Source organism: Theropithecus gelada, chromosome 13 (genome assembly GCF_003255815.1).
Source record: "Theropithecus gelada isolate Dixy chromosome 13, Tgel_1.0, whole genome shotgun sequence".
Classification (NCBI taxonomy): domain Eukaryota; kingdom Metazoa; phylum Chordata; class Mammalia; order Primates; family Cercopithecidae; genus Theropithecus; species Theropithecus gelada.
Genome location: NC_037681.1, coordinates 6,262,275 through 6,284,086, shown reverse-complemented (window position 1 = coordinate 6,284,086; position 21,812 = coordinate 6,262,275). Strand labels below are relative to the sequence as shown.

General features: G+C 42.2%; 1 protein-coding gene across 1 annotated transcript in view; it reads left to right on the top strand.

Annotated features, from left to right (window-relative positions):
* The window catches only part of BCL2L11 (BCL2 like 11), a 43,016-nt gene that overhangs the window by 8,391 nt on the left and 12,813 nt on the right, over nt 1-21,812 (top strand). The window contains exon 3 of the mRNA XM_025354802.1: nt 18,401-18,504. Within this exon, the coding sequence (XP_025210587.1) occupies nt 18,401-18,504 (104 nt within the window). The remainder of the gene's footprint in view (nt 1-18,400; nt 18,505-21,812) is intronic.

Sequence of the window (21,812 nt, the reverse complement as noted above, 5' to 3'; positions counted from 1 at the left end):
GTCTGTAATTCTTTTCATGCACTGCTGGATTGAATTTGTTGATATTTTGTTTAGAGTATTTGCGCCTAAGTTCTTGAGAGGTGTCTGTTGTTTTCTTTTAAGACTGTCTGGTTTTTATATCAGGACCTTAATTAGTTAGGAAGGGTTCCCTCTTTTATTTTCAGGGAGAGATTGTGTAAAATTGATATTGATTCTTCTCTCAATGTAGAATTCTGTAGTGAAACCATCTAGGCCAGAATATTTTTTTGGGGGGTGGCAGGGGGCATTTAGATTATATATTTATTTTTTTCTTAGTTTTTGTAGGACTGTTCAGGTTGTCTGTTTCTTCTCAGTTGAGTTTTGATAGTTTGTAGCTTTTGAGGAATTGGTCCATTTCTTCTAAGTTGTTGAATTTATGAATGTGAAAAGCATTTGTAGTACTCCCATATTTTTAATGGATGCAGGATCTGTTGTGGTAACTCCTGCTTCATTTCTGATACTGGTAATTTGTGTTTTTTTAATCTCTATCAGTCTTTCTAAAAGTTTATCAGTTTTGATTTTTTTTAACCAGTTTTTTGTTCCACTGGTTTTTCTCTACTTTCCTATTATTAATTTTATTGTTTATTATTTCCTTGTGCTTGCTTTGTGCTAGGTAGGTTCTTTTCCTAGTTTCTTGAGATGGAAACTTGGAATAGTGTTTTGAGACCTTTCCTCTCTTTTCTTCTTACTGTTTTCTCAGAAGGAAACATTTAATACGTATTTACAAACAGAAGCACTATCTCGGGCAGCCTCAAGATGAGATGGTAGATCCCTGCATGGTTACCCTCCAGACCCAGGGCTTATGTGCCATAGGGAAAGGGTGTATATGCTTCAGAAGGGATGTATAGGACAGTTGCTTAAGGGCAGGATTGATGATAAGATAATATGAAACTAAGGACAGGATTGACAGTAAGTGCATGCCCGTACTCAAGGAACAGTAGATAAAATAGAAATCTTGGAGGCATTCCCAAAACCAGGGTTAATCAGAAGTCAACACAGCAGATTAACATCCAAGATGGAGTTGTTTGGCCTCCACACTCCAGCCCCCAGTCTGGCTCTTACAGTCTCATGTGCCTTGCTCTTCTGCCATGGTCCCTGAGCCTTTAGTGGGTGTGCTTCTTTTTGTATAGCTTTACCAGTAGTGCCTTGGCAATGGAAAAATAGATTGGGCACAGTGGAATTCCAAATGAGGGAGATTCTCAAGCTTTGACGAATCATTTGCAGTCCTCAGAATACCTTGATTCTGGTTTTCTCGGAAGAAGCAAAACGAGATAAATACTGTTAATATCCACATAAGGATTATAATGAAAAAGAACATGAAGAAAATTAGAACTCAGTTCTTTAGAGACTTGTAGCTAGGAAATAATTCAGGATGCAGTTTGAATTGTAGGCAAGTAATGAAAACTCAAAAATAATGGTTAGGGCTAGAATCTGATAACAGGTATTATAGTTTTCTTTGGAGCATACTTTTTTCTCTCCAGTTTCCCCATTCCTATAAAGGACCAGTTTATTTGCAAAGTACATGTTAGTCTCATTATACTTAGCCTGATTATTTGCCTAAAGTGCAGCAAGAAAAGTGATTGGCCATGTAGGCTCTTTTTAAGTTGGCTTTGCTGGAATTTTTTCATAAGAAATCTCAGATTGGACTTCTAGAAGCCTCCAAGCTTGAAAGCCAAGCTGAAAATTTGCCACCAAACATTGCTTGTAATACCTACAAATCGGGTGAATTCCGTTCTCCTCGAGGTCCCAAAGTATCTTGAGGTTCCTGGGCCTGTCGGAAAATGACATTCTTTGCTTATCGAAGGTCAGGAACCTTGTAAGGGAACTGTGTAGACAGGTACCAGGCCTGTCTTTTCAAGGGGCTTTTTATTCTTTAAAGCAGTCTGGTCATATCTGAAAATATGCCATTCAGTTAAAGCCTTGGTAAAACAACCCATGTGTCCAATTGCATATAGAACGTACTCTGTACAATTTTAGTTCTTTTAAATGTGTCAAGGTTTGTTTTGTAGCTCAGGATATGGTCTATTTTGGTGACTCTTACAAAAGAAAACAGATTCTTACTGAACTTATGCAAATAACTATATTGCCATAAAATAAGAATACTCATGAGTAGTTTCCAAATTTTGGAGAACTCAGAGAGAAAGGTAAATTTTGCTCACGAAAGTATGCTTTACTCAATTATAAGCTATAAACAACTCAAAAGCAAAATGATTTTCTTCAATTAGAAGGGCAGCCTTCCAAACAGCATGCTGTCCATTCACCTTGGAACTGCCATCCACAAACCGAGGGGCCATGTCTCAGGACCAGAGATGGTGGAGTCTTACCTAACCCTTTCGCTTTTCTAATGTAAGCATTTATTCAGCGCTAGAAGTTTGCTTTTCACCACTACTTAGCTGCATCCCATGTGTTTTGGTATGTTGTGTTTTCATTTTCATTGAGTTCTCTCTATATATTTTTAAATTTCCTTTGAGACCTCCTCTTTGACCCTAGGTTATTTAGAAGCGTGTTTTTTTCCCAAATCTGTGGAGACTGTCCTGTTTTCTGTTACTGTTTTCTTTCTGATTCTATTATGGTCAGAGAGCACATTTATACTATTTCAGTTTTACAAATGTGTCGAGATTTGTTTTATAGCCCAGGATATGGTCTTCTGGTGACTGGTCCATGCTGCATGGGTACTTGAAAAAAAATCTGTATTCTGCTGCCATTGGGTAGAGTGTTCGTTATATATACATCATTCAGATCTTACTGGGTGGTTGTGTTGTTCAGTTCTTGTCTGTCCTTGCTGATTTTACTGTCTTGTTCTGTCAGTTGCTGAGAATGTGGTGCTGAAATCTCCAGCTGTTTCCTTTCAGCTCTATCAGAGTTTGCTTCATGTCTTTTGAGGTGCTGTTGTTTGGAGTTTACACATTTAAAATGTCTTCATGTTGGATCCAATCTTCTGTCATTGCTATAAAATGTACTTTATTTGGTATTAGTAGCACTTCTGCTTTTTTAACATTAATGTATTAATGTTAACATAGTATTACCTTTTTCTATCCTTTCACTTTCAGTCTGCATGTGTTGTATTTGAGGTAAGTTTTTTATATATGGCATGTCTTTAGATAAACCTGTTTTATCTGGTCTGCCAAATCTGGCTCTTACATGGTCTAGACCATTTACATTTAACATAAGATATATAAGTCTAAATGCCTTTTTATTATTTGTCTTCTGTTTCCTCTGTTCTTTGTTTCTTTTTTTGTTTTTTAACCTTCCTGTGGGTTATGCAGACATTTTCTAGGATTTCATTTTGATTTGTTTGTGGCGTTTTAAAATATAGTGCTCTGTATTATTTTAGTGGTTGTTCCAGGTATTAACAGTATATGCGTGGAATATATATTCTAAGTCTGCTGATATCAATGGTCACAGCATTCTATGACGGGAGCTGAAGAATAGAAACCTTACTTTTCTTTAGGCTCGTTTAGCCCCATTTTTCAAATATAATTGTCTAAGTTTCCTCCACGTACATTGAGCACTGAATGAGTTGGTGGTGTGATTTTTGCTTCAATCATCAAATATGATTTAAGAAAGTACTGTTGGTCTACTAATGGTCACTCTCATGTTTCCCCTTCCAATGTTCTTTCCTTTCTGAAGTTCTAAGCTTTCTTCTTTTGTCATTTCCTTTCCGTTTAGAGAACTTCCTTAGTTCTTTAATGATAGGTCTGTTAGTAACAACTCCTCTGAGTTCTCCTTCCAGGAATGTCTTTATTTCCCCTTCAGTCCAGAAGGATATCTTCACTGAAGATAGAATTCGCCGTTGATGTATCTTTCAGTACTTGGAAAACATGCCACTTTCTTCTGGCCTCTATGGTTTTAGATGAGAAATCCCTTGTCATTTGAATTGGTGTTCTCAACTAAGTTGTGTGTCATTCCTGTGTGGCTGCTTTCAAGATTCTTTGTCTTTTATATTAAGAAGTTTAATTGTGATGTGTCTTGTCATGGGTTTCTTTGGGTTTATGCTTTTTGGGGTGCACTCAGCATCTTGAATCTGGAGTTTCATGTTTTATGCCAGGTTTGGGAAGTTTTCAGCCATTATGTCTTCAAATACTTTTCCAGTCCCTTCCTCTCCTTTGGAACTCTGATGATAAGAATGTTAGTGCTTTTGTTAGTCTTGTAAGTCCCTGAGACTGTTCATTTTTTTCCAGTATATTTTCTCTCTCTTCAGATTGAGTAAATTCTATTGATTTTGCCTCATATTCACTGATTTTTAAACTTATGTTTAATTATATTTTTCAATTCTATGATTTCTGCCTGTTTCTACTAGGTAAGTTGGAAGTTCAGATTCCTCCTTGGCCTTGCTGGTACTTTCCAAGCAAAATAGGGGCCCCGGTGCACACTGCTTTATTGTGTCCAATTGTTGGGGGAGGTGTGTAAGCTTGGCTCCCTCAGCCACTGCTGACACCAGGAAGCAGGGAGACCGTAGAGGGCTGCCTCACACCTTGTTTCTGCAGAGTAGAGGCCAGAACTCAGCTTCCCTCTGCCCCCCCCCCCCCACCACCAAGGGTGGGGGAGTTGGGTACAACATGCCAGCCAGGCCCACTTTCCATTACCTGATTCTCCCTCTTTGATGCTGGGTCGGGGAGTTCTCTTTTGTTCTCTTTAATTAGTCAGATAGGGTGGAGACTCAGTACCCACTGGGTGCCCAGATACCCAAGGCTAGGGCTGGGAAAGCCGGTGGGCCCATGAACCTTGTTTTGCACTGTCTGGTTCAGTGGGTGTATGTAATATCATGTCAACTAACTAATCCCACCTTGTGCCCACACCTTGCTGTTTAGTAGAGGTGGAGGCTTAGCTCACTGCTCACTGCTTAGCCCCACTAATGTTACCCTGGGAGGGGAGTTAGATAACTGTCCTACTAACACTGCTCTGGCAAGGCAGCCGGATCACCTCTGCCTGCTTCTGCCGGGCAGGATCCGGGAGATCGGCTTGCTGACACCATCTGGTGGTGGAATCAGAGCACCCCTTGCGTCCCCTGGGCTGGGGATGGGCTGGAAGATCAACTCCCCACTCTGGCCATGCTGCGCTGTGGAGCTGCTGCCAGGGGTGTTGTGGTTTTCCCATTGCTATTTGGCTGGAGTAGGGCAGGAATCATGAAGTGGTTTTCTGTTGTTAGGTCACCCTCTTTTCAGTCCCTTGGCGATGGAGAAGAGGCCTCCCATGGAGCTGTTATCTATGCCTCTTGGAGAGGCCCAGTCGGAGGTTTCTTCTGCAGCATGCTGTCCAGGATACATGGGAGTGAGGAAAATGGCATACTCCCTGTCCGTCATCCCTCACGTCCTGAGGTCCCCAGCAGCCCGTCCTATTTCCCACTTCAGTTTTCCTGGGCCTGCTCGTTGTGTTCTGTCTAGGGTCGTCTGGGATTCTGTCTCAGGTCTTCAGTTGGGAGAGGAAGGACCTGGGGAGATGGCTTCTCCGCCTTAGTGGAACTCGAGATCTACAGCTTCCTTTAAGTGTTGATGGTGACTATTTGTCTTCGTCCCTTTGAGCTGCTCTGAAGGAATACCTGAGACTGGGTGGCTTATAAACAACAGAAGTTTATTTCTCACAATTCTGGAGGGCGATAAGTCCAAGACGAAAGCAGGTTTGGTGTGTGGGGTGAGGGCCACTTAGACGGCACCTTCGAGCTGTGTCCTCGAGTGATAAAAAGGGTGAGGGTTTCTCTGGGGTCTCTTTTGTGAGATCTCTAATCCCTTTCCAATGGCCCCACCTCCTAACACCCATCACCTTCAAGGTTAGGTTTCAGTGAGAGTCTTGGGGAGATGTAATATTCATACCATAGCAGTATCAATTGGCTCTGACTGCAAAGACTACTCTGAATTTTAGAAGTTACTTCTTTCCCTCTTTCTTTTTACTCTCTATATGGAATAACAGACTTACAACGATGGAAAGAGATTTAGCCGTGATCCAGGCCTCCTTTTTCAGATGATAACCATAATATCTATTGCTGTAACTCTACTGTGTGTGACTCTCGTGGTGTGCCCATAGGGCGTGCTCTGTGCTGCTTTCAAACATCACTCCTGAAAATGTCTGGGTAACCCAAGTCCGATTTTACATGCCTTAGGGGGCACTTCTTACTAAAGATTCTGACTTGTTTTATATTTAGGGTACTTGTGGTAGGTTTAGAGATGTACACCTAATTGCCAGTTGAATGCTGTACATTCTGATGCCTTGCTGCTTGACCTGCTTTAAAACCATTAAATCTGATCATTGGCCCAGTCTCCACATACCCCATGCCTGTGGTCGTCCTGCCTGTCACAGGACTCGCTTTGAACCACCACCTCTCCCTACCCATCTCCACCTCCCACACCAGAATTAAGTTGTCTCCATTCCTTCTTTGTTAGGCCAGCCTCAGTCTCTCAATGTATTCCTCATGTGATGACATTTCTAGCCTAATCCACTTCTGGTCCCTGCTCAGTCAATGGCTGAGACTTGTGGTGGAACATCTGACCTCAGACTGCCTTCCTTCTCTGCAAGTCTCATCACACTGTGGACAGAAGCCAAACACCTGTCCTTGGAGACCTCACAGGCTTGGTCCTGTGCTGGATGTAAGCTCTGTGCCACCCACATCTCTCAGACCCTGCACTGCAGGTACAGAGCAGAATACGTAGCATTTCCTTTTTTTTTTTTCAGGAAATGCTAGCAGAAACATACATGCAAGGGGGTTCATCACAGCATTGTTTATACAGCCAAACGACTATCCTTGGTCCTCTAATGGAAGGGGAGAATCTACATTATTCTGCCCTTTTTTATTTGGCAGACTGTTGCTGTCTTCCTGGTGTTAAGAATAATGGCATAGGGGAAATGCCTGTTTGCCTAAAGTTAAGTTTTAAAAAACTGCAAGATTATTTATGATAGTCTAGTTTAGTATTAAAGAAGTTCATTGGCATGTCAAAAATATAAGAATACGTTAAACTGTCACTAGTGGGTATCGTTGTATTCTGGTTACAGGTGGTCTTTTCTCCCTTTTTCTCTCACCCAGGGTGGAATGCGGTGCCATGATCTCAGCTCACTGCACCCTCCACCTCCCAGGTTCAAGTGATTGTCCTGCCTCAGCCTTCCGAGTAGCTGGGATTACAGGCGCCCACCACCACGCCCGGCTAATTTTTGTATTTTTAGTAGAGACAGGGTTTCACTGTGTTAGCCAGGCTGCCCTTGAACTCGTGACCTCAAGTGGTGTGCCCGCCTCGGCCTCCCAAAGTGCTGAGATTACAGGTGTGAGCCACTGCTCCTGACCACAGGTCGTCTTTTCTGTGTGCCTTTGTGTATGTATGCAATTGTCATAACTAGTATTATGTTTATAATCAGAACAAATTTAGTAAATAATACTTGTTAAAACTTTGGCTCTTTATAATTTTAATCTTTGTCTTCGGTGTTCCCAGCAGCCTGTCACTGGGCATGCGTACCTTGTTTGTGTGATTCAGTGTTAACCGTTATGTCTTTTGCATTGGTAAACATTTTGTCCAGGCTGATCAAGCTTTGGTCCCATCAGGACCATCACCGAAAGTACTCCGGGTGAACATTTGCCCCCTAATTTACTCTTTTGGGGTCTGCCTTTTTGTTTTTTGCAAAGTGAGTAATCTCTCAGGGAACATCTCCATCGGGCAGGATCATGGGATTCGGTACTGGCAGGTTGCTCTTGGTAGCTGTCTCCCCCACAGGCTGCCCTTGGGTCTGGAGCAGGTTTTGGGTCCAGTCCTGCCCACCCTGCATGGAACCTGGGTGGAGCAGTGAGTCCGTCTGAGCTTCAGCTTCCTCAGCCATCAAGTGAGTTCATAGTGCTCACCTCTGAGGGTCATGGGGAGTTTTTCCATAAGCAAATCGGCAGAAGGCGCCTGGTGGAAACTCACACAGCAGTCTTCCCTTGCCCCTCAGTGAGCCCTCAGCCCTGGCAGGTTAGTGAGCATGACTGTAATGAAGTGCTCTGTACTGCTTTCCGTGGAAAGGAGTTGTCGTTCCAGGAGTATAGGAAACTTCTAGGGAAGTGAATTCATCTGGAAATGCTACTACAATTCTAATCTCCTGGGTCCCAGAACAAACAAGCAAGCAAAAAAGAACATCTTTTCTAGAAACTGGCCTGGAGGGGTTGGGAAGAGGAGGTCTGAATCACCGCTAACCTGCCAGTGAACCGAACATCACCTGAGAAGAACCTCAGCTTCTTGGGTAAATCATGGAGAGACATCTGGAAACCCGCCGCACCCCAGCTCTCTCTGAATTGGGGCTGAGTTGGGGACACCTGCTGGAGACGGCCCATTTGATTTGGCAGAAACTTGACTATAGTTCAAAATGTGTCTTGAGATGTGAGACATAGACTCAAGTACTTTTTCTTGCAATCCAAACTTAGTACTTTTTCCCAGAATAAGGGGTACATTGGTTGCTCGTTGATTTAACCTTAGGAGTGTTCATTGTGTGAATGAAATCAAGACTTCTACAACTGCTTTTTCCTTCTTTTCCCTGAGGTAATTAAACTCCTTTAGTGAGAAGGCAGTTAAACAGACTATTGGCCATTGATAATCAAAATTCTGGTATTTCTGAGTGAGTGAGTTATGGATCCTTCTTGGTAACCTTTTTTCACACACTATGAGGTAGCAGAAGTAAACAGTCAGTACAAACAACATTTACCCAGTTTAACCCGTTTGTAAGAGGCCAGGCCTTCGTGGTTTTAAGTATCTGCTTAGAATGAATTTGTTTCCCCAATGTCCTCTGGGAAACCAAAATGTGCTTTGTATTTTCTCTTCTCTGCCTTGGACCAGATCCACATGATTCGTGAGTAGAGTTGTGGTTTGCAAAGACAGGTGTGGCGAGAAATAGCCCTGAGACAGGGCTGCTGGCATGCAGCTCTCCAGTTCTGCCTTTCTGTGTGGACCACGAGGCAGGAGTGAGGGCTTCCCATGGAGCACGTCTCCCTTTCAGTCACACATCTGCGCTCACAGTCATTGCCAGCCAGTCGACTGCAAGTGCTGTGTCTGCAAACCTTGCAGTGGGGACTTGACATTACTTTCAGAGTGAGGAAACCGAACTTGGGGATTTGGACATGAGTCTGGGCTGTGCTTAGTGTTGGACCCCGAGGTTGAACTTGTGTCTTTGGTGCTGGCAGACTGCCCTCTGCACAGTACATAATGGTTGGTTTAGTTTGGACTTCCCTTTCTTAGGAGTGAAATGGTTTTGAAGCTAAAATTAAAAAAAAAAAAAAATCATTTCAAGCTGATAAGAGTGTGTGTTAAATGGAAATACGTTCAATGTAAGGATTTCAGCTATTTACCTTGGGGCCTTTTCTCCCCAAAATATAATGTATTACTGGGTCATAACATGCTTCCCATTCCAGTTCCTAAAACATTTTACTATTAGCAATTTATAGAAGACTTAAGGAGTGGTTGGATACTTTTTTTTAAAGAAGGCAGCTTAAGTGGATGGAATCTGATTTTCTCTTAGGCATGTGCATCTGCGAAGGTGTCTGAGATGAGCCAAGCTCAACAACCTGATTTGTTGAGTGAGTTACTTTTCTGTGGGATTAAGTGTGGTGGAGAAAAGACTAAAAGTGTATTTTCTTGTTGATTTGTCTGTTATTTGGTCCCTTGAAAAAGGCATTAACCTGAAGTAGTCTAGTAGTGAATTCTGAATAGATACAATGTTAGTATATGTGTGAGTTTACACCTCATTTTTACTGATACTTGAGCATAAATTCTACTAAATAAGTCAAAGCAACTTACCAACTTAAGAAAAAGTTTGATACATAGCATGAGTGCAATATTTGTTGATTTAAAGATACTCTTATTGGCATTTAATGCAATATATGAGTGCCAGCAGTTCCTTCTCTTTTCACTTGGATTTCACCAGTGTGCTCATTTGGTGCCTAGAACTCTGTCCTCTGCAAAGAAAGCCTGGCATACACTGTACAAGGTGTTGACTCATCTTTGTGTTCCTCTGCTCCTCTAGTGTAAGGTGTGGAGTGGAAGGTTCCAGCAGGTGACCCAGCCCAGCCTTGGTCCTCCCGTAGGCCTGTTAACAACCCTGGGGCAAATGCCTCAGCCTGCCTGGAAATCTCAGTGTTAGGGCCATGGCCCTTCCGCAGTGGTCACAGCAGTGTGGGAAGTTGGTGCCTATGGGGAACTGGCCTACATTGAGTTAGAACAATCCCAATTCTTGTGTTTTTTTTTTGATTTCTTGTTTTTGAGACGGAGTTTCGCTCTTGTCACCCAGGCTGGAGTGCAATGGCGCGATCTCAGCTCACTACAACTTCCGCCTCCCAGGTTCACGCGATTCTCCTGCCTCAGCCTCCTGAGTAGCTGGGATTAGAAGCAGGTGCCACCACGCCTGGTGAATTTTTGTATTTTTTTAGTAGAGACGTGTTTTCACCATGTTGGCCAGGCTGGTCTCGAACTCCTGACCTCAAGTGATCTGCCCGCCTCAGTCTCCCAAAGTGCTAGGATTACGGGTGTGAGCCACTGCACCCGGCCAGAACAATCTCAGTTCTACCTGTATCACACAGTGTGTTTCTCGTCTAGGATACAGACTCACTGGGTAGCAGCTGTGTTTGCCCTGGAAAGTGGGGGCATCGGGGAGGAGGAGGAGGAGGAATGTGTGAACCCAAACACATGGAAGACCTTCAAAAGCACCAGAACACAGTCTTTCAGCACAGAATTCTATACATCCTTAACTTGCACTTGTGCTAAGGAAGACTTTACCTCCCGTTCTTTTCCTTCTGTGAAAAAAAAAGTCATCTGTCTGGGAAGACATGGCACAATTTATTTATACAACATTTTTGTGGTTTACAGATGAGGCCACTGGATCCTCCCTCGGAATTGCCCTTCATAGGGAAGTTCAGTGGCCGCTGGAATGGTTAGCATAATCAAGGTGAAAAGCTTTCCTTTTTATTCAAAATGGGATAAAAAGAAGCAGCTGCCTTTTGTGACTTTAAGTGAGAAGCTTTCGTTATGTCTCAGCTCTACAGTGTGTTATCAGTAATCACACCTGTGTTAAGTTGTACTTCACTTTGTATATCACCATTGTAAGTTTTAACCATGTACATAAAATTGATAGGCTTTTTCCATTTTTGTTTTAAAAACTGCCGAAGGGGTAGCTTTTTAGGATTCTGGTTTTGCTCTTATTTTTGACCTGAGTCTTGGTCTTTCTTATCATGGAGGTGAAAACAGGAATACTGGAGACCTTAATGTGAGTTTAGGAGAAAAGATGTTAATCACCAGTTTCCTGCTACTGGTTTTAAATTTCATAGAGGAAGCCACACTGATTGTGTCATCAGAAATTCTTATATTTTTAGTTTAAATTCTCATCTCCCTCCCCTGTTGCCCAGATCTGGTTTTTTGGCTGGAAACAACTTACAGTAACTTCAGATTAACCATTTTAATTCTAAAGAATGGTCTTAAGTGAACCATTGTATATAGTTTTCTTATGGGGAAATAAATTGGATAGTTTACGTTGTCAGTAGAAGAAATATAGGGGTTTGTGTTTTTGCACTAAAGTAAGTTCAGGGTTGGTCTTCTTTTGGCTGTCCTTAGTTTTGGGATTATTTTTGTTTTTCAGAATAAAATGGCACAGGTCAGACACTTTTAATCCCCTGAAAATAATCTAAAGCTATAGAAATGGAGCTGCAGCTGTCCCAGAGACAGACTGGGACGAAGGTTGGTGTAGAAAAACTAAGGAGCGGTAGCAGTATTCAGTGTCCTGTGTCCTTCCCCAGCAGAACACCGAGGGCAGAACACTGTCACACACTATTCAGAGCAGCGATTTCAGGAGCACACCAAGGTGGGGCCAGGTGGTCAAGGGGCTTCCCAGGGGATGTCATAAAAGGCACATGGAAAGAACTGGTTTAGGACCAGATTTGGCACAGGTTCACTGACGAAAAGCGGGGTGGTGATTGAGAGGGATCATAGATTTCCTTGATAGTCACAGGGGTGGAATCAAGATTGAGGTGGGGCTTAGAAGGGAACATTTCAATTCCCTATGAGGAATAACTTTGTAGCACTCGGTGTTCTTCAGTGAGCACAGCAGTGCCTTAGGAAATGTGGATCTGTCCCAGGAAGCGGACACACAGGCTGGGAGTCTTAGAGGGCTCCTGCCCAGGTCTCCCACATGGTACAAGATGCTGGGCTTCTGTCATGACTCAGCTGGGGATGTCCTTGAATATAGGAATCACACACAGCTCAGTCTGGGTTTGTTCCTGGCTTGTCTCCAGCTGCTAGTAAATATGTTAATATGTGTGACGGGGACAGCTCTGGTGACATGGATAATTAGTTCTGATGTTGAATGAGAAATGAGTAAAAAGGCATAACGCATTAATCTTAATGTCTTTAGACTTGTGTTTTTATTATAAGGGACAGATAATAGTGAAAGAGGGAAAAAAATCTCATGAACACTAGTTTCCAGACTTCTGTCCAAATTCACAGCCTTGGTTTACTGTCAGTTTCCAAATGGTCAGGCTGGAATTTGATGAAAGCTGTTTCTTTTGACCATGGCCCCATAAAGGCAGTGGGCAGTGCACGTTGAAAGAATAAGTATGAAAACACTGGCTTCATCTCATAAACTTTATTATTGATAGTATTTTATTCCAGCAGCTGTTTTTGAAACACCGTCTTGAATTCATGTGACTGCCCAGGCTTTTGACACAAATGTGTTCCAGGGAGACAGATTGAGGAAACTTTGAGTACTAATCCTGTCACTTTATTTCTCATAACTTTTATTTTCATCCAGTGGCTCAGCGGAATTGATTGGGATTGCCAAAAAATAAAATGATATAAGTGAGAAATAGACCTGGAGGGAGGTGTGTGTGTGTCGTTGGTTTCTTGCTTATTTTATTTCTGAGAACCATCAGAGTTGAGGATTTCAACCGTTATTCTGATAGCATTTACCGCAAACGCTGATGGCGTTGCTGTCCTTTGCCTTATAGCTAACTGGGACTAGAAACCGTTCCATCACACAGGTGAGTCTCATAAGGAAACATTAGTGGGCTGGTCTGTTGCGTCCCTCCACTTGTAAGCTTTGGATAACTCTGAATTTAGAAAGAGATTTCTGAAGATATTTAAAGATGGAGACTTACAAAGTTGAATAAACATCGTGGAATTTTTCTTTCTCTAAATGAATGTCAGCTTCAGAGAGCCCACCTGCAGACAGAGGCCGTGTCTTCTCTAAACGTTTTCGGAGTAGCTCTTGGAATTGGTTGAAAGCTGGTTTCAGACTCCACAAAGAAATGGCCCTTTACAGGATCCTTAATTGCTTTTAGTGGTTAAAGCAGAATCTGTCCAGAGCGTAAAGGTAGACAGCCCTGCAATGTCTGAAGGACAGGCCTTCTTTCTCCTTACAGCCCTGCAGTCCCCGGCTGTGCCTGGCTGTTTCCCACAAGTGCCAGACAGAATGTGCACTTTTTGACAAAGTATGTTCTATTCTGTGTGTAAAATCCTCTCTCAGTTCTGAGTTGACTATCGATTCAAAGCTTAATTCACGCCGATTACTTGAAAATCTAATCTTGATTCTACCCGAGTGTTTGTAGATATCTGAACATCTGGAGTGAAGCGTTCCCGTGAGTTTTAATTTGGTTTCTGGTACTACACTTGAAACTCCAGTAATGATAAGACGGGAACTAAAACAGCAGCTGTCCCTCGGAAATGAGGGTCGCACCAGCCTCGTTCCCAGACTGAGGCGCAGTTGAGGATGCTTGTGTGTGGCATGCCCCTGCCGCCCAGTACACACACCTGTCATTAGATGTCACTTTATGGCATCGTCACCGAGAACGACTGGGTTTTGGAGAGAGAATGTCATGATGTGACTTCATTTCCTTGGAGCACTGGGGTAGAGGCTTTTGGAGTAGAAGCTCTTGGACATTAAAGAGAAATCAGAAAGTTTAGCCTGACTGATACAGAGCTCATTATGAATTGACAATCTCTCTTTAAAAAAAATAAATTTCCTGCCGTGGCTGCTGGCGCTACAGAAAGTCCTTTGTGAAAGCCCCAGCCTGATTTCACTATCAACCACTTAACCACGGTATTAATTTTTCAGTTGTTGAACTTTGAAGATTTTAAATTACTTTGAGTTTAAAAGTAGTCTGTTGCTGAGCCAGAATAGTTTGTTAAGAAACATGCACCTTTGAGTACAACTGAGGTTCCTTGGTGTTGGAAAATGCCCTCCCCACTCCTCCAAAAATGGATTAAGGATACTTCATGGTATGTTCCCATAGGAAATAATGTTACCAGTAAGTTCTGGACTTCAAAACATGATTTCTAAGAAGTTTGAAGATTCCGCGGGCACACTTTTGGCAAAAATTGCTTGTATCTGACACATTGCATTATAAAAGTTTTGATTAGTGGGTTTTTTTTTTTTAAACAAGTAAAGAGAAAGAAAACATGGACCTGCCTCGGAAGTCCCCTCTGCCTGAGTCTGCTGCTTGCAGGATTGGAGCTTTTGCTGCAGATTGCAGCTTTGGAGCTGCTTTACCTCGAGAGCACTTTATATTTTATTTGTGCTTTTAAAAAAAAAAAAATTAGTGCCGGGTTTATGGAGTGAAGTACTTTCATAAATGCTGAAACTACCTTTTCCGTGGGTAAAAATGCACCTCATCAGAATTTCCCCTTTGAAGAATTTTTTATGTTCTCATAAAATTGCCAAGTTAAAAATTTGATCTTCCTACGGAGTAAGAGCTTTCATTTCAAATAAAGCCATTTTATTGACCAGGTATCAACATTTATGACAGTCAGACATATTGCAGATAGCAAAATAAAATATTTATGCTTGGTACTTACTTTCCTCATAAACTAGAAATGTCAACCTAAGCTATCTTTTTGATAGCTCGAATATGTTAGGATGGGAGGAATTGGGTTGAGTATCCAGGTAAGATTCTAGGAGTGAGGGTGGAGCAACGTGTGTTTGGAGATTTCTGTATCCCAAACCCCATGGGCTCCAGGCACACTTTTGGAAGACCATTCCAGTGGATCCCTTTGCCATCGTGGTGGCAAAGCAAACCGACGCTAAAGGAAATAAAAAACTTAATTCTCGCGCTGATCAGTGCCACTGTGGGGCTTCCAGACCCCATTCATTTGTTCTGGTGGATGTCATGTGGTGTGAGACTCACTAACATTAAATTAGTCATGAAGTTAAAGAGAGGCTTCCTCTATCCCCATAGAAGGTATTTTGTCACTTAAGAAATAATTGAACTTTATGTTGCACTGTATTAACAGATTGAAACTACCCTTTTAAAATCTAGAAATAGGGCTAACGTAGTCAAAATAAGTGTTTTTGTCATGTAGTCTTCGTAGCCATGTACTACTGTGTGCATACTAGCTAGGTTTTATTGCAGGATGTTTGCCATTACTTTTAGGTTTATAGATTCAAGAAATAACTATATTTGCTTCTCGAAAAAACACCGGCTTTAAAAAAAAAAAAAAAGTGATAGGTGCTAGTTAGAGTAGCCCCCACAGATCAGTCTTTTTTGCAAAGTGAATTTATAGTATCTATTTCCATAATAACTTTTTAAAACGACACCTAAGTACAGTTGATAGCTGTCTTAGTAATCTGTAGCTGTTGCCCATTCCAGTATATGCAATTCCAGTATAAGCATAGTCTCTAAACCATTATCTTTGGTTAATACAACTCTCCTAACTCTGAAATGCTAAAGATAATGTCTCAGGGCTCCAGGGCATTGCCATGGTTTCTTACCTTTTGCCCACCAGGGTCTGGTTGGGAAACCATCTGCATCAGAGTTGCTTAGGGACTTGTAACAGTACAGCCTCCTATAACACACACACACACACACACACACACACCACACACACACACACACACACACACACACACACCCTCTCTATTTCTCCCTGCCAGAGCTTAGGGATGTGTTTATATCCATGAATTTATTTAGGCTAATTAATGTTAACTACTGAACTTTTCTTTTTGTACAAGAAACAGGCCATTTGCTTATTTGCTTCTGCCAAAGCCAGCAGGGCATTTATCTCTTAAGATGAATAAGTTGAAATTGGCTAACTTGTTAAAAGCTCCTACCTGCTGGCTATGTTGAATGTATTCACTAAGTGCTAGTTTTGATAGGTTGGCTTCTGACAGAGACTGCCCCTTTGATGGTATTTGGTGGTGTTTGCAATTGCCAGCCCAAGCACAAGCCGTGGAAGCTTCTAAACCACAGACACAAGCCAAGGTGTTAAAGAGAATCCAGTGGACTTTATTTACGAGTTGGGGGAAATTGATGGGGGGAGTTATTTTTGTTTTGTCTTATAAAAAGTATAAAATATGTCTCCTTGTCCCAAAGAAATTTAGCAGTTAGTTGAAATCAAGCGGTTAATCCACAAGGAGGTAAGCCCCATGGGAGCAGGGCATGGCCTCTGTTGTTGCTATACCCAGAGCACCTCCTAGAACAATGTCAGGCATGTGAGTGTTTGTGTTTGTTGAGTGGATTTGTGAATATCATTGATGTATTAAGTATTGGGTAACTTGGCCTGCAATTTTTACCAGTCTGCCAACTTTATAAAACATCAATCTGTAGTTCACAGATATCCTTTTGATAATTGGTGTTTTCTTCACTTCTGACTCCGGGGTTGAAGGCAGTTTTCTCTGTCAGTCATGTGTAGAGAGAAACAGGTGGAGCTTGAAGCTCAGGAAAGGTGAGTGATGGTGTCTTGCTGGCTGGCCATTCATTTGTGCGTATGGGTAGGCGCATCTCCTTTAGGAGGATTGCATGAGACCCTTGTGCAGTGGGTGCCCAAACAAAACACACTTTTCTTCTTCCCCTAAGGGTAAACTGACTTGTTAAAAGCTTCTAAATCAGGGAATGAACACTTAAAAAGAGTAGCTCTTTAAAGGGCGGTAAGCCCAGGGAAAGGAACTATGACATCAGCATCACCTGGTATCCCATCTACCCAGAGATTTTGTTTTCTCCCAGTTTAGTTCAAAAACTAATTTTAAGACTTTTTACAGATTTGTTAGAAACATTTGTGTGACACAGGTACAATCAAAGTAAATTTTGTATGATTGGCTGTATTCAGAGGCCATGCCTGACATCCTAAAAATTTCCTGTTCATCAGCCTTCGTGCTTCTCCACCAGGGCTTCCTACAGCAGTTCCTCCTTTTGTGGGATTATTGTTAAATTCACTTGGGAAGGGGCTGGGGTCAGAGAAGATGAGGCAAGAGATTTTAGAGGAATTGGCAAAAACTCTTCAAAGTGTTCACTTTTAAGTGCTTTTATAGAGCTCTGAATCAGTGTCAGTTTTACCGGCCTTTTACAAAAACAAAAAAAACAGGACGTTATGTTCCTTATTATTGCAAAATCCTGTTATCATAGGTTTTTACATATTTTGTTCTGGTGAAAACGTAATACGTGTGTTTAATTGTGAGTACGGTGTGCCCGTTTTTACAGTAAGTTAGCATAAGTTACACGTGAATAGTGGTGGAAATCCAAGAATATTATCTCGTTTCCTGTACACGTTACTGAACTGTTAGCCTCAGTGTAATGCTTTCCTGGTGGCACATGGAGAATATAATCTTCCTAATGCATAATGGGATCTTTTGACAACTCACATTTTTGTTCTCCTTCAATTTTGGCTGTCACATGGCTTTTAATGGTTTCATTAGTACACAGATGAATGTACTGGGTGTGAATGTTAGTGACAGCTTAATGAAAGGGCAGTCCTCCCTCTCTCTTCTCCTTTCAGAAATGCCTTTGCTCTTAGACCCAAAAACATTTTTTCTCTCCATGTGGTGTTTGCAGACTTGAGCTCATCTTGATTGGATGCATTAATATTGAGACAAAACATGCAATTATGCTTTACTTTGGCCCTGGGGTCGCCCTTCTGAAGACAGCTGTCTGTATCATCGTACCTGCTTTCATAGAAACCAACTCATTCAGGTTTCTCGGGGTTTCGCTTATTTGGCTTTGAATGGGACAGCCATTTCACCTCATATTTTTAGATAATGTTTGAAAGTTATATAGGAATTTTTACCTTGTAATAAGATCAGAATGATTATTTTACTGAAAAACTAAATTGTTCTGTTATAATTATGTTTCAAGCCTATTTCTTTGGCAGGATTTTCCATTTTCTTGTGAGTAGCTTCTTGAAATGGAAGTCTGTATGAATGGGTCGGAATGAATTCAGCAATTCTGAATCTCCAGTTTTGAAAAAGGAAATTTTATTCTATATCTCGTATTCTTTAACCAGAGTTATGTAGAAGACTGTGCCACTCTAACCTTTAATACGTGGCTGTAGTTCTTGAAGTCAGGGAGCTCCCAGAAACGTGAAAGAGTGTGTGAGATGGGCTTGCCTTTGGAGACTTATCTTTGGAACTTTCCCAGTGATCCATGGACCACAGTGTGATTTTTGTTTTGTTTGTTCTGATGCAGCTTCCAGGAGGCAGGCTGAACCTGCAGATATGCGCCCGGAGATACGGATCGCCCAAGAGTTGCGGCGAATCGGAGACGAGTTTAACGCTTACTATGCAAGGAGGGTAATGATGTTTTCTTAACCCCCTTTTCTGCCCACGCCCTCCCCTTCCACACCGTATTTTTTAAAAAAGACAAAGTGAGTTGTTATAACTACATGCTAATTCTGGAAATGAATACTGTTGCCTAGTTGTGACCTTTCATTGTTTCTCCTTTCCCATTTTTCATTTGTTTTATGATTGAGTTTAAGTAATGGCACTTAAATAATACAGTAGGAGGCAGCAAAGGAATTTTATGAGCAGACTTTAAAACAATGCTAAAATAGGGATTATTTATAGACTTTGAGATAGTCTCACCTAAATATTATTAACATAGGTTTCAATCGATGTAGTGTGTTTCTCTACTCCCCTTGTGCGTTTTAGGTCAAAGTTAAAGGTAATTTTTAAACAACATCTTTTGTCACTTAGCGCATGGGAGCGATCCCAGCACTCATGTAAAAGGCTCTCCCGCAATTTGCAGGGTGAACTGAGTAAGAGCATGGAGCCATTGCCCTTGCAGAGCCCTGTTGTCTTTGGACATTTAATTGTTGAAATGTATTAGGAGGCCACTCATCAATAGCCTGTAATTTGAGCTATAAAAACTTTATATTATGGATAATTGACTGCCACTTATTTTGAGCTATGTTCTTGATTTTTAAAAAAATTTTAGCCTGTATCATCATCTGTAGTTAGTAGAAGCAGTGTTTTTTTGTTTGTTTTACCTGGGGGCAATATAGGTGACCATTTGGACACCTTTTTCACATGGGAGACTTTTGTTTGTTTTTGAGACGGAGTCTTGCTCTGTCACCAGGCTTAAGTGCAGTGGCGCAATCTCAGCTCACTGCAACCTCCGCCTCCGAGGTTCAAGCAATTTTCCTGCCTCAGCCTCTGAGTAGCTGGGATTACAGGTGCCCGCAGCCACACCCAGCTAGTTTTGTATTTTTAGTTGAGACGGGGTTTCACCATGTTGGCCAGGATGGTCTCGATTTCCTGACTTCGTGATCTGCCTGCCTCGGCCTCCCAAAGTGCTGGGATTACAGGCCTGAGCCTCTGCGCCCGGCCACGTGGGGGAGGTTTTTAAATGTGTAGACCTTGACTCCAGGAGTTAGTACTGTTGAGAACACCTGTGACTGCTTCCGCTAAAGGGTGCACTAGCAAAAGTGTGATGTAGGGTATTTACTTGTTCACAAAGTTTTAAACACCTCATATAAAGGTGTTAATTCAGTTGATTTATCCAAAAGGAAGACACTAATTCTTATTTTGTGGAAAATGTTATAGTTGTTAATATCATTTATTCTTACCCCTTCTCTTCTAGCTCTATTTTTTTTTTTCCTGGACATTGTTGTTTCATATAAGTACCTCTTAAAGTTTTTTTTTTTAATCTGTTTTCTCTTCTAGGGGAGGTCATGCTTAGTTCATTGTTGCTAAGTAAATGGATTTTACCTTTGAATTATTATTTTTCTGCCTTTATACAATGTTTTTTAGGCTTCTTTTAGACAAATAGACATTTTCCCATTACAAAGGACACTTTCAGTTCTTCAGTATGGAATTTCTGTAAGAGTCAAGGATGTTTTCAAACACACATCGGATCTTCCTACCTTTCTGTGGGGGAGTTTGAGGAGCGTGCTGTAGTGATGATTCTGTTGTGAAATGGGAAGTGTGACATTGATGGACTTAAGAATTTCTTAAAATACTGTCTTTAGTTGACAGAACTCCTGGCATCCTCCACCTGACATAAGCCAGTTCACAGAACATACGTTCCTTTCCAGCCTAAATCTGAAATGTAGTTTTTTTGGAAGTCTGGTTGGTTTTATAACTTGTCACTGAAGTAACCATTCCCTCCAGTTCCTCTGCCTTGGTTTACCTAAAGAGATTTTTGTGTTCCTGTGTGTGACTGGACGTGGCTGTCTCTTGGTTGACTAGGAAGAACTGGTGAGAAGTGGGACCACAGTGTATTCAGGATGGAAGTGGGGAGGACATGAGTCCCTTTAAGAGGGTAGGTGAATACACTCAAGTCCCGATTCTGGCATTGTGTCCAGAATCCAACAGGATAGATCATTTCTGGTGGGTATGGAGACATCTCTGAACCTAGGCAGTGAACTGACCATCCCCTGGGCCTGTCGTCTTCCCATCTGGATGGGGCTTTGTAGACACTCTCAGGGCAGGATCTGCCCTAGATGGGGCTGCCTGAGAGAGAACGGCGGCAGTAGGCCTTGCCTGGTGCCCACATGTCCCCCTGCTACCAGGAGCTCTGGGTACTGAGATAAGCTCGCACATTCTCAAGGATTCTGTTAGAGATTTTGACTACAGAGCTGGATGTGTTCAAGGATATTATACAAGTTTCTCTTTAAACCATGCAATATGAATGCATGACTCCGCAAGGCTTTCCTGTGGGCCTGCCCAGATGCACCTGGTGAATGCACCTCCATGGCTGCCATGAGTGGTCAGTGACAAGACATGGGCTAAGGCTGGCGTGGGGACTGGAGTGCCTCCCAGTCCCCAGCCGTCCTCTTGTGAAGCTGTCAAGGTGGGAAGTAGTTTGAGTCACATGCAAATGAAACCTAGGCTGCTGGGTTGTCTTTGTTACCTTGCCTCTCTGTTGAGGATGTGATAGCAGCACCTTAACAGGTTCATAGCCTGCCTCCCCTCCTCTTCTCCCAATGTCATTTCACAGTTTAATGTTTAAGATGGGCATGTCTGTGTTTCCAATAAGAAGCAACCTATTGTTCCCATGCTTTTGGTAAAAGAAATTTGTCTGATTGCAGTATTTACAAGGTTTTGTCATTGTGCATATTCTTTTGCATATCTTAAAAATATTAGTGCAAAAATACAGTCACAAATAATTAAAGGACTTTAGCTTTCTTAGTAGGCTGGGATATTGGGGGGCAGGAGTAGGGATAGATTCTAGGTTATAACGCAATTTTTCTAAAACAAAGATAAATATATTCAGATTTTATAAATAGCTCATAACACAAGGCCGGGCACGGTGGCTCACACCTGTAATCCCAGCACTTTGGGAGGCCGAGGTGGGTGGATCACCTGAGGTCAGGAGTTCAAGACCAGCCTGGCCAAGATGGTGAAGCCCTGTCTCTACTAAAAATACAAAAAATCGGCCGGGCGCGGTGGCTCACGCCTGTAATCCCAGCACTTTGGGAGGCCGAGGCGGGCGGATCACAAGGTCAGGAGATCGAGACCACGGTGAAACCTCGTCTCTACTAAAAATACAAAAAATTAGCCGGGCGCGGTTGTGGGCGCCTGTAGTCCCAGCTACTTGGGAGGCTGAGGCAGGAGAATGGCGGGAACCCGGGAGGCGGAGCTTGCAGTGAGCTGAGATC